Raw genomic sequence first — 12204 nt, forward strand, 5'->3', positions numbered from 1 at the left:
CTCTCCCCTGCCAGAAAGCGGCAGGACGTGTGGACCATCTCCGGGGAGTGCACGCAGAAGCTGGGTAGGGAGGGGGAAGGGGCAGGCGCCATCCGGGGGACCTTCCCTGTGGACTGAGGGGGAGAAGGCCCCGGGTCCCGGACGTACCTATCTCCTAAGCAGTAGGACGCCTTTTCTTCCTACACGCCCCTGTGCCGACGCAGACACTCGGCTATGGTAGGGTCAGGACTGGCACCAGGGAGGGCAGGGAAGCTCCGGACCCTACATGGGGCCCTGGACATGGGTGGGGGCTTCTGCCCGCCTGGCTTCCCCCAGGTTATGCCCTTTACGACAGCAGGGAACAAACTCTCACTCCCCAGTTCCGAGAGTCCTGCGGGAGGACCGTGAACCCAAACAGGGGGTTGTGGGAGCCACAGTGTGTAGCCAGGGATGTGGGGACCCAGGGTGGCGCTAAAGGTGGGGCGGGTGCTGGGGGACCCAGGGTGGCACTAAAGGTGGGGCCGGTGCTGGGGGCCGAGCATTAAAGGTGGGGCGGGTGCTGGGGGCTGAGCCGCAGCCTGTAGGGTCCGTGCTACCCCGCGCAGCCAGGTGTCCAGGCAGTTAAGACACCCCGATGCCACGTCAGGAAAAAGACATCACGCCCACCCTCTCTGTGAGCCCCAGAGCTCCGGCCCTTTTCCACACAAGGGAGTGGGGACACTCACAGGCCACGGAGAGGGAGCTGCCAAAACCCTCGTTGAGGACAAGAGGCTGGAGGCCACCAAGCAGAACCTGAAAAGCAAATGTCGCCGACTTCACGAGGAAAACAAATCCATCCCCTCTCGCAGTGAGGGTGAAAATATCCTCTATTAGACGGCACGGACAGAGACACGGCCTCACGATGAGCTAAAGGCACTGAGCTGCATGAGTTACACAGCTAGCGGGTACAGCCCGAGTGTCACACCTCAGTTATTAATACAAAAACCAACTCGCACCCTGGGAGATGCAGACCGGGAAGCCACGTGGGGAACTTGGGGAGGGGACGCTCAGGACCCAGAGCCAAAGCTCATACTCACACTCAATACCAGCTGCTGTGGCCCTGGACAGGGGCGGGGGGGACGGGGGACAGTGCCTGGACGGGGGACGGGGGATGGGGGGACAGTGCCTGGACGGGGGAACGGAGGACAGTGCCTGGGAGAGCTGGGCTGCTGCGGCCCTGGATGGGGGGACGGGGGACGGGGGACAGTGCCTGGGAGAGCTGAGCTGCTGCGGCCCTGGACGGGGGGACGGCGGACAGTGCCTGGGAGAGCTGAGCTGCTGCGGCCCTGGATGGGGGGATGGGGAGATGGGGGGACGGAGGGGACGGGGGAGACGGGGGGACAGGGGACGGTGCCTGGGAGAGCTGAGCAGCTGCGGCCCTGGATGGGGGGACAGGAGAATGGGGGACAGTGCCTGGGAGAGCTGAGGCCCTCTCGACACCTGGCAGGAGCCGGGCAGCTCTCCTGCCCTGGTGCACCAACCCCACGGCCCCCACTGCTGAGCCCTGCAAGACGGCCCTGCTGGGCTCCTGTTCCCCCAACATACACACTCGGTGCCCAAAAAGGACCATGCGAGGCCCAGCGGCCTCTGCGGACCACCGAGGAGGAAGCCGTGCTCTGAACAGACATCAGGGGCACAGGCTTTGGTGGGGGCAGTGGGAGTCCCAATTGCCCCTCAATTCCAGGCAGGGTAGGCAGGTGCCCTATGAGGCTGCACTGCGCTTCCACGGCCTCCAGACCCGCTCGGGAGAAGCCCCTTACTCAGCCACCGACGTCCCTCAGGTGCCCCATTAGGATGTGGGCATGGCCGTCCAACACTCGCTCGGGAGAAGCCCCTTACTCAGCCACCGACGTCCCTCAGGTGCCCCATTAGGATGTGGCCATGGCCGTCCAACACTCGCTCGGGAGGAACCCCTTGCTCAGCCACCGATGTCCCTCAGGTGTCCCATTAGGATGTAGGCAGCGCCGTCGTCAGGACGCGTCCCAACACCTGGCTTCCGGACAAGACAAGCGCACACCTCCAACCCCTCCCTGCACATGGGGGAAGCACGTGGTGACATGAGGCTGGCTCTGCCGTGTGCCCCGCAGCTCCAGGGGGCCCTAAGCAGTGGTCGTGCCACACACAGCGCCCGCGAAGCGCCCACCCCACACACACGGCGCCCGCCGAGCGCCCACCCCACAAACACGGCGCCTGCCGAGCACACATTCCACACACACAGTGCCCGCCAAGCGCCCACCCCACACACACAGCGCCCACCGAGCACACACCCCGGTGTTTCCAGGGGAGATCTGGCAGCTGCTCGGATGCGGCCAGACACCCTCAGAGCCCCCTCTGTGCCCACGTCTGCAGTCACCCGGGGTCCTGCGCACCCTCCAGTCTCTGCCTGTGTGGTGAGCTGTGAAAGTGGCCTGGCCTGTGGGGCGCGCCCTGGGCGAGGGGACGTGGGGGACCTGCAGGGGCAAAGGCATCTGCTCGGCTCCCTCAGTGAGGACAAACATGAAGTGGAGACAGAGGCCTGCGCTCACTGTTCCTCCTAACAGCAAACCCAAGGTCTCCCACAGGCCCGGCCACCCAAGCCGCTCGGGGCAGCCCCCTTCTCTCCCAGGCTGCTCTCTGCTCAGCACTTGGTTTGCACGAGTGCCTGGTGCATCCCGGGACTTCTCTCCCCCGGCTCCACTTTTGTCTGTGGTGCCCACGTGACATCCTGGGCACACACTGCTTCTCATCCTTGCGGGCCTCCAGGCTGGGCAAGGCACACTCCTGGGCACAGGGCCACTCGCCTGCTCTCCATCTAGGCTATCCCTCCTGACACGGTGGCCCTCTAGCCTGTGGGGCTGCCTGGAGGGAGGTGGGGCCTGCGTCCAGGTTGCTTTTCTTTCTAGGCATCCCTGCCTTGCCCTCTCCACAGCCGGGGGCCCCCAGAGGCCCAATCCCACCCACCAATCTCCGGGTGGCACCGTTTAAGCCATGCAGCATCAGGGCGCGACCGTCGAAGGTGGGCGCCACCACCAGCCTTCCCTCTGCAGAATCCCCACCTTCTCCCTCCTTCTCTCTTCCAGGTGAGCCATTGATTGGCTTGGTCAGTTCCTTCTGCTAAGAAACCATGAGTGATGTGTGATTGATGAAATGAATTAACCCATCAACCGCCGCCTGGTCAGGTTCATCGAGGCTGAGCCCTAAATTCCAGAACCAGCCTCCTGGGGCTCTCCGGGGTGTCCTCCTGGCCTGGAGGCAGAAGCTTCTGGACGGCTGTCTCACAGCCCCCACGGATGCGGGCATGACCCACGGCCCCGTGTCCCGATGCTGGAGTCTGTAACAGCCACCTCCTTAAACACTCTCCCATCCCCAATACTCAGTCCACCCAGATGGGACTGAACACACCCAACCCAGCCCCCCCGTGGAGGGTCAACACCAACCACTGAAGGGGCCAATGCCGCAGGGTGAGCGCCTGTGCCGCAGCCACAGCTGCCGGGCCTGAGTACAGAGTGGCCTCGCCGGCTAGGACGTGTGGTCTTCTTTCTGTTTTTTGAAACAGGATCTAGCTCCATCACCCAGGCTGGAGTGCAGTGGCGCGATCTCGGCTCATTACAACCTCTGCCTCCCGAGTTCAAGCAATTTTCCCGCCTCATCCTCCCAGGTAGCTGGGACCACAGGCATGAGCCACCATGCTTTCTGATCTTGGCTCAGCTACGTGCATTCCGGCTTTTGCAGAGCAAAAAGCACCAAATCCCCATCCCGGCTGCACCTGCACAGATGACAAGCCCCATCCCCTAGAACCTGTGATGTGAGCGCTGCCCTGCTGGGTCTACCCACTGCTGGGTCTAGGGCCCCACTGCTCCTGGCATCCCCCTGGAAGCCTCCCTGTGCGACCCCCAGCCCCTCGTCTGGGTGGTGACCATCACCTCTCAGGTCCTGGCTCCCACAGGGGCTCTTGGCACCCTTGCCCCATGACCTGGAGGCAGGAGGATGAGAACGGGGTAGGCCCTGCACTCAGGGACCCAACGCCGTTGGGAGCTGGGGTGAAGGCCGGCCCGGGCTGTGTGCCGACTCCGCTCCACCTGGCCACCGAGCAGGCTGCCCCACTGGCGTCTGTTCTGATACAGTGGTCTTGGGTGTTGTGGCCCAGGCAGGCTGGGGCTGCTACTTTCTCTCTGGCCCCCTGGATGAGCACTGGCCTCCCTGTGCCCGGCCTCAGGGCCGGGAGCAAACCCCACTGTGCCCTGCAGAGCTGAGCCACACAGATGCACACCCGGCTTTGCAGATGGAGCCCGGGACTGGGCAGCAGCCTCCTCTGGTGACAGCAGTGGCACGGGGGTCCACTGAGCACTCCCTGCACACTCAGGGCTGGATCGCGCCTCCAAGCATCTCACGACAGCCCCTCTGAGGGGGTCGTGGGCGGACAGCAGAGGGAGGGCCCAGCCACACCCACCCTAAGCCTGACATGGACGGAGAAGCCCCTGCCCTGGGCGCTGCCCCCGCCCTGCGGAGCCTCGCCTCAGCCTGAGCCTCAGTGGGGGACGCTGACCCGCAGCCGGTGGAGGGCAGCCCAGTGGAAAACGGGAGCGCTGCTTGCACACCTGCTGCCCACGGTGGCCGCCAGCCTACGTCCCCCACCTCAGGAGTGGCCCCGACGGTCACCGCCTGCGCCTGAGGCCCTCACAGCAGCAGCAGCAGCAGGAGTGCAGTCAGAGGACAGGCAGGGCCACCACCCTGGGCTGTGTTCCGTGGGCACAGGGCGGGTGCCCAGCTCCCCCTGCCCCCACAAACAAGGGCCGCCACCCCAAGACTCAGCAGCTTCTGAGGGCGCAGACCACTCCCTGGAGGCGGTCACCACTCAGTCAGGGCCCAGCACCCATCCATCACCAAGGAGGAAGAGCCCGGCCTCTTCTGGGGCTCTCCGAACCCCAGGGGGTGCCCAACGGAAGCCAGACAAGGCCGGGGCCTGGAAGGAAGAGGGGACGTGAAGGCTGGGCACCCACCATGCCCCCACAGGCCTGGGGGTTGGGGGCCTGCCCTACCACGCCTGAGGGCCACAGCGAAAAGCAACGATCCCAGGGAGGGACGAAGGGATGCTGATCCCCACCCAGCCTCCACCCAACCCACGCAGCCACGATTCCGTCCCAAGGGGCGAGTGCCGGCTCCGGGTCACATGCCAAGGAGGCTCCCGGGAGCCAACGAGGGGATTGCAGCCATCCCCACAAGGGGCTGCTCTCTCCCCGTCAGCTCCCATCCCCTTCCCCAGCCCTGGCCTCAGGTCGCTACCTGCCCTGTTCTTCTCGGGGTGCTCCATCTGGTCTGGGCCCAGGGCCAGTTCCCTGGGGAGGGCCCCGCGAGCCCCCTTCTCTGACTGTCTCCACTGAGTGATGTCACAGTCCCTGGGCTGACATCACCACACAGCCTTCAGCCCAGAGCCCAGGGCAAAGCTGAAGGGAGGCCAGGGACCTCACTAGGCTGGGCAGGTGCAGGCCACTCCCGTCCCAGTGCCCTCAGAGGCACCTAGACTCATGTGGACCCAGCCGCAGACCCTTCTGGGCAGCTCTGTCCAGGCCGGCCCTGCCCTCCGACCTGGGGCTGCAGGGGCTGGCCACTGTGGGCTCGGTTCCCTGCCACCGCAATTCATCTGCACCCCAAGGAAAGAGAATGAGGGGTTGCAGTGCCCCAGGACCCACGAGCCCCCGGACACCAGGGCAGCACATACTTCCAGTCCCAGGGCCACAGCAGAGCGGGGCCAGGCCCAGCCCAGTGACGCAGGGCAGACGGAAGGGCGCCCTCCACAATGGAGGGGCGCAGGAGCTGCCGCGGCCAGGACAAACCAACCTCAGGCTGACATAGGCCGGTAATGGGTTTAACGCATCAGGTGCAAAAGAGAAACACCCCACAAATCAGGGAGAGGAGGGAAGCCGCCCACCCCATGGGAGGAAGCTGAGGAGTGAACGCCAGGGACGGGCGGGGCCGGTCCTCAGAGCACTGCAGACATCAGACCAAGGGCGACTGTCATCACCACGAGAAGGCCCCGTCCACGGCAGAAGCCAACCTCACCACGCCGACTGCACCAGAGACGCCCACAAGGAGAGCCGGCCTCCGAGAACGCAGCTGAGCCGTCACAGGTCGCCATCAGCAAAGGCAAGGATCCAGGTAAAGAACACAGGAGGGCCACGAGTGAACGCAGCACAGCGGCCAGGACCGGACCCTGACTGGGGGGAAGGCGGCAAGGCTGCACAATGGTAGCTGGGACCAGACCCTGTTGGGGGGATGGGGGGATGGCGAGGCTGCTCAGGGACCCCGTCCTACAGGTCAGCCTCGCCCTGGTGATGGCACAGACCACAGGTGAGGGCCACGGGCAGAACTGACCAGGGAAAAGCTGGCACTCACCCAGCACCGGACACACATGGCAAACGCCACCGGCAGCCTTGGCGGAGGGCACTGTCCCTGCAACTAGTTCACATAAGGGCAATTTTCCCAAAATTCAGATTATGCAAACGGAAGCAAGGCTGCCATGGACTCCAGAGCCTCAGATGCCATCAACAAAAGCAAAGTGGACACATGTGCATCAAATCCATCACAAAGACGGCCTTCGAGACTCTGGGGGAAGTGAGAACACCCCCACCCAGGCCCCCACGGCGCACAGGCCCCCACAGCAACCCTGCTCCACCTCAGCAGCCTCAGCTCTGGTTCCTGCACCCTGGCCCGGGGGCAGAGGTGACCTGGTCTTGCCAGGGGGGCAGGGGTCCCCGGCCTCAAGTGGTGCCACAGACAGCGGGGGGAGCATGCAGGCAGAGTCAGGCACCCCACCAGGAAAGAAAGCTCCCACGGCAGGTCCTGGGGGCGAGTGGGACCCGGGGTGGCTCCCATCGGAATCCTGCTACGTCTGAGAGGACACGGGTCCTTCCAGAAGCATAACCATGAACAGCCGTGGAAAACCTGGGTGGGCTGCGTTTCTACATTGCCTTTTTTTGGTTTTTTTTTTCAGACGGAGTCTCGCTCTGCCACCCAGACTGGAGTGCCTTTTCCGCTCATCGTGTGGGAGCCGCCGGGCGACGTCCCGCCCCGGTTTCCCTCCACCCGAAGGCAGTCACCTCGGTTGCCAGCTCCTGCCTCTGTGATGATCCCCACGAGGGGTGCAGAGTGAAGGGCACAGCGGGGTTTGGCCTAATTCCCTGGGGAGCCCCAGGCGAGAGGGTTTGGTCCTGGGGAGCTGCCCAGGTTAATATGTTAACTTCTATATTTAGACCAAATGAGTATCACATCTTACAGATGATACCAATAATCACAAAACTTGTCAACATTATATCAATGCAATTTTAGTAAAAAATAAAGTTTCCCTATTGTAGATCCTGTCAAGTATGCTAGTCACTCATTGAGAAGAAAAATGCATAATAATAATCATGTTGCCTGAAGGAATGGCCCTGACTGTCATTCACATAAGTGTCCATAAAGTTCTTATTTACCATTGGCATTATTCACAGCACACACTTTCATCATAATGAAAACGAAGCCAAATGTACTTGGGAAAGAAAAGTCAGGCACCAGATTGCTCATCAGTTTATCTAATTTCAAGTTTCATGGGCAAACACATATTATTGAAACTCACATTTTTACCCCAATTGCAAGGACCCTTCAGTCATAAAGATTCATCAATGATCAAAACATATCCTAGCACTGTTAAAATATTATACTAACATTACAGGAAATTTTGTCTGTATATTTAGACCATGATAACTGTAGCGCATTGAGCAAAATTCCAATGTATCATATTTCTCAACCCTGAAAACAATCAATCATAGGAAAAAAGTAAGGATTTTCTCATGAGGATTGCATCACATGTGTCAGTCAATCATTGAGAAGAAAACCCTATCATGATATTCATGTTGTCTGAATGAATAATCTAATTATTATAGAGCTCAGTCTTCACTAGTTCAATTATCTATTTGGAATTTTTCAGTCAGCAAAGGCAGCCTCTCACCTCCACTCAATAGAATAGTGCCAGTAGGACTTACTAAATCATCCAGTGAGAGAAAAAGAGCAAGGGTCTTAGTGCCAAATATTCAAGAAAATTAGGAATTGTAGGAAACTTAAATAGCACTTAAAGAATCAGAATTTATAGTTTACTTAGAAGCACACAGATAGAAGTGTGCAAAACAAGTTTCACAGAAAGATTCCATTGCCAGAATCCCAAAATAAAATCCCCAATGGAAGGAAACTAAGAAATCCAAACTTCTTGTCTCACAATTGTTACCTAGGCTGGGCCTCAGCGTAATCCAACTGAGCTTAATTTTTATGTCATCACTTCTCTTCAAGGTAACATCTCATCATTGACCCAGCCCGTGGCACTCATATGCCTATGCACACTTAGATCAAATATGCTTACGAGAGATGGTTTCCTTAAACACTGGTGGTAAAGTGGACTGGATGCCACATTTTCAGTGCCAGGCAGTTGAGTGGTGTCAGTTTCTCCCTGAACAATAGGGTAAAAGGTTTTCTTCCTCCACAGTCTTCTCTGTAAAAGACAAGAGTAGGCTATAGTCAAAGGGTAGGATTACATCTCTTATATGTGCATGACTCCTAATTGCTGTTCCTAATTTCTACAAGACTGAGATGTGTGATACTCCAAATACGACCCATTACTTAAGCTGTGGTAGACCACTGATTCCCCGTGTATAGTAAGGGCCGAGCACATAGGTATCATGTCTTTTGACGACCTGGTAAGGGATGATTTCCCTGCAGAAATAAAAGCTTCTTATCCTCTTCATATCAGTAACAACTGGCATCGTACATAGTGTATGCATTTCTTTATAACAAATCTAATGACACCTGAGTGAGACTCAGGATAAGGAAATGAGATTTCAGACTACCTGTATTGTATTCAATTTCAATCAAGGTTAACCTATAGCTGAATCTCAAGCCATTCCCTAAAATTGCCAAAGTCTTTTAGTTGTGAGTAGTGCCTCAATGATCCACAAACATCATAACACCATATACAGCAACTCAAAAAATAAAATAATAGAAATGGATTGTCTGTTTGTGCAATCACTAAAGAGTTGATTGCAATGAATTACCAAATGTCTCATCTTTAAATCAAAGTACGCTCAGGTAAAAAAAAAAAAAAAAAAAAAAAAAAGGAGTTTTAATGAGGACCCCATTAGACCAGTCACTCATTGGAAAGAATGGACCATTGCTCACTAATTTTGTATGAACAGGTAAATGTAATCATTTTGAAGGCCAATGTTTAATATTCAAATGGTCCACTTGGAATTTTTTAATTACAAAAGACAGAACTCATATATATAATCCATGTAATGACACACCTCTTGCTGGATGAACATTCTGAAGCACACCATGAGGAAAAAATAAATCAAGATATTCTCTCTAATAATGTATGAGTATTAAGAATAAAGACAAGATAAAAGAATTTTAAAAGTTCCTTTAGAAGTAGATAGAGGCAAATGATGCGGGATTCCCCAAAGGGTTTCTTCCTACCAAGCTGAAAATGGAATACCCCATATCCCCCAAATCTAATGACTTCTCACACCTTCTTGCAAGGATTGGCACTATTTTGAGCCTCAGCTTAATCCTATTGAACATGATTTTTACATTATTACATCTCCTGAAGATACTCTTTATACATATAGTTACGTTGTCTTATAAACCCTTACCAGAATAGCATCCTTAAACAACGGATCAGTTAAATTCACTGCACCATGCCTGTGTGGTAGCACTTGCCTCTGTGGCAACACCAGAGGGTGCTCTTCTCAGCAGTCTTTATCTACAGGCATAGGAACGGGACCATAGTTCAAAATCAGACATAAATTGTTCCTGTGTATATGGCTTACACAGGCTATTTCTTGGTGGAGAGATTTGGTCCATACTACCACAAAAAGACATATTACTAAGGCTCTAGACCACTGACTCATCAACATCATAAGGACAAGGTATGCCAGGCTTTTGACACTGAGTAATCTGCCATATTATCATATATCATACTATAGAGATGGTAAACATGACTGAACATATTCCAACATTATTTTAATACAATTTCAGTAAAAAGTGAACATTTTTTGAAAGAATTCCATCAAGTAAGCCAGTCACTCATTGAAAATAAAAACCCACAGTGAGAGCCATGATTCTAAATTTGTGAACCCAGTCATTTCAAAGTCCATATTAGGAATAAGTGTCACCATTTCTAACATGTGCTTTCATTATTCTGAAAATAGTGGGGTCACATGTGTGAAAGGAAAATAAAAACTGGGGACCCCAATTTACTATGCCAAAAGAAAAAAAAATAAGCTGAAAGCTGAGTCATGCAAGAATTTCCTTTTGTTCTTAAGCAGATAGCTACAGATTAAAGGTTAAAGATCTCCACAGGTAGCTACTCTGTGTTCACCTTATCTTATGTAAAGTGCTGATTTACTGAGCGTGAGACGAATGCATTATTGACCATTCCCCTACCTGCTCCTTTTGTCTTGGAACATATGGATTATCATACCCTCCCTTTTTCCCCTCCAGCCCACTTTTCCCCTTTCAACAATGAAGCCCTCAAAATCGTCTTTGGAGAAAGACATAGATCCCAGACAGTTTCTGTGATTTTGGGTTTATTTCTTCTGAGCATGTCCTTAACCTTGGCAAAATCAACTTCTAAATAAACTTCTAAATCTCAGATACTTTTTGATTTACACATGATAGGAACTGAAATTTGGGTATCAATTTGGTGATCAAATTACTAAATATTTAAGTTTCATAGGCAAAGTACATACTGATTCTCACATTCTCCTCTCCGTTACCAGGGTCTCTTCCATTACCATGGTCTCACAGTTACAGTGAAACACTGTTAGAGCCCCACAATAATAATATAAAAAAATTTTGTCTAGTCAACATGTATCTACAGCCAAATGTATATTAAATATTGGACTAGGTAACAGTGAATTTAAAAAATCTTCAATATTGAATTGTATGAAGTTCAGATAAAAAGTAAAGATTTTGTCATGAGGATTATATCATAAAGGAAAACTCATATTGAAATTCAGATTACCTGAAGGTGTAAAGCTAATTCCCTTAGGTGGGAGTCTTCTGTAGCTCAATATTCTAGATAGAATATACACGTCGGTAAAGGAAGCTACTAATCTTTTATAATAGAATGGCACATCTCTTGGCAGCACGTCTTACTGAAACACACAATAAGAGAAAAAGCCAAAGAATGAGACCTGAATATACGATACTATTAGAAATTGCAAGCTTATAGGCTGAGAATTTTCTGTTCATTTATAGGCGCACTGATACAGTTGGGCAAACAAGTTACCCATAAAGATTTTGTTATTTCAAGTTCAAAATAAAATTCCCCTTGAAGGCAAATAAGAAGTCACTGTTATCTGTTCCAGCATTTTCATCTAGGCAGGCTGAGCCTAGCATAATCCTATTGAGTGTAATTTTAAGGCATTATTTCTCACCAAGACATTAGAAGGTTTCATTATTGATGAAAGACATGGTACTCCCTATGCACACTTGAGAAGGCTTCCTGAAGCTCTGACGCTAGGATGCATTGGTGTCAAGAGCATTTTCATTACAGGACACCTGGGTGCTGTCAACTGTCCCAGTCGCAGCAGGCCAAAGAGTGCTCTTCTTCCATATCATCATCTAAGGGGCAGATGTAGAGCAAATGTCAAAGGGAGAACTACACCTCACCTGTGTATATGAGTCATGCACGGTTTTTGTTAATTGAGCAATATTGACAATACTGAAAAAAGACCCATTATAAAGGTTTTAGTCCACTGGTTCACAAAATATAATAAGGACAAATCATACAGGTCACTTGGCTTTGGAGAAGCACTTCAGTGGTTTTATGCAGAAACAAAGCATCCCATTGATCATCGCTTTATGTATTCAAGGAAGCTGTATCAGTAACAATTGGCATGGTTTACTGTATATGAGCTTCCATAAAATACAGACACGCTGGAAGCCACTTGAATCTCAGGATCTAGAAATCAGTTATCAGGGCACATGGAGTTGTATTCATTTACACGCATCTTGGCCAAAATGCCCAGTTTTCATATTGTGAACCCTCAACAAATAACCCACAAACATCACAAAATGGAATAACATGAAAATATTATAATAGGTAGAGGTGAAGGCCAGGCGCGAGGGCTCAAGCCTGTAATCCCAGCACTTTGGGAGGCGGAGGTGGGCAGATCACAA

At 53.2% G+C, this 12204-nt stretch overlaps 2 protein-coding genes, 1 non-coding gene and 2 pseudogenes across 13 annotated transcripts in view; 1 reads left to right on the forward strand and 4 right to left on the reverse strand.

The window, feature by feature from the left end:
* Positions 1-5411, reverse strand: part of LOC129014712 (zinc finger protein 705A) — a 65405-nt gene extending 59994 nt beyond the window's left edge. For 4 of the 11 annotated variants that reach the window (XM_054452378.2, XM_063653234.1, XM_063653235.1 and 1 more), the window contains exon 1: positions 5281-5376. The gene's annotated coding sequence lies outside the window, so the exon portion shown is untranslated. Of the gene's footprint in view, positions 1-5280 lie in introns of all 11 variants that reach the window. The other 7 variants (XM_063653240.1, XM_063653237.1, XM_063653233.1 and 4 more) reach the window with 5 other exon arrangements.
* A 111-nt stretch (positions 5412-5522) lies between these two features.
* LOC129014528 (uncharacterized protein CSNK1G2-AS1-like) lies at positions 5523-7359 on the forward strand. Its single transcript, XM_063652333.1, has 4 exons — positions 5523-5760; positions 5959-6153; positions 6489-6609; positions 6989-7359. Exons 1-4 carry the CDS (start codon positions 5523-5525, stop codon positions 7119-7121), a joined length of 687 nt encoding a protein of 228 aa, XP_063508403.1. The 3' UTR covers positions 7122-7359.
* Positions 7360-8261: 902 nt separating this feature from the next.
* LOC134738405 (small nucleolar RNA SNORD115) lies at positions 8262-8337 on the reverse strand (annotated as a pseudogene).
* Positions 8338-9573: 1236 nt separating this feature from the next.
* Positions 9574-9651, reverse strand: LOC129014862 (small nucleolar RNA SNORD115). Its single transcript, XR_008494388.1, has one exon. It is a non-coding gene; the product is annotated as a small nucleolar RNA SNORD115 (small nucleolar RNA).
* A 1765-nt stretch (positions 9652-11416) lies between these two features.
* Positions 11417-11484, reverse strand: LOC129014860 (small nucleolar RNA SNORD115; annotated as a pseudogene).
* Positions 11485-12204: the final 720 nt, after the last annotated feature.

The sequence above is a fragment of the Pongo pygmaeus genome, chromosome 16 (assembly GCF_028885625.2).
Source record: "Pongo pygmaeus isolate AG05252 chromosome 16, NHGRI_mPonPyg2-v2.0_pri, whole genome shotgun sequence".
Taxonomy (NCBI): domain Eukaryota; kingdom Metazoa; phylum Chordata; class Mammalia; order Primates; family Hominidae; genus Pongo; species Pongo pygmaeus.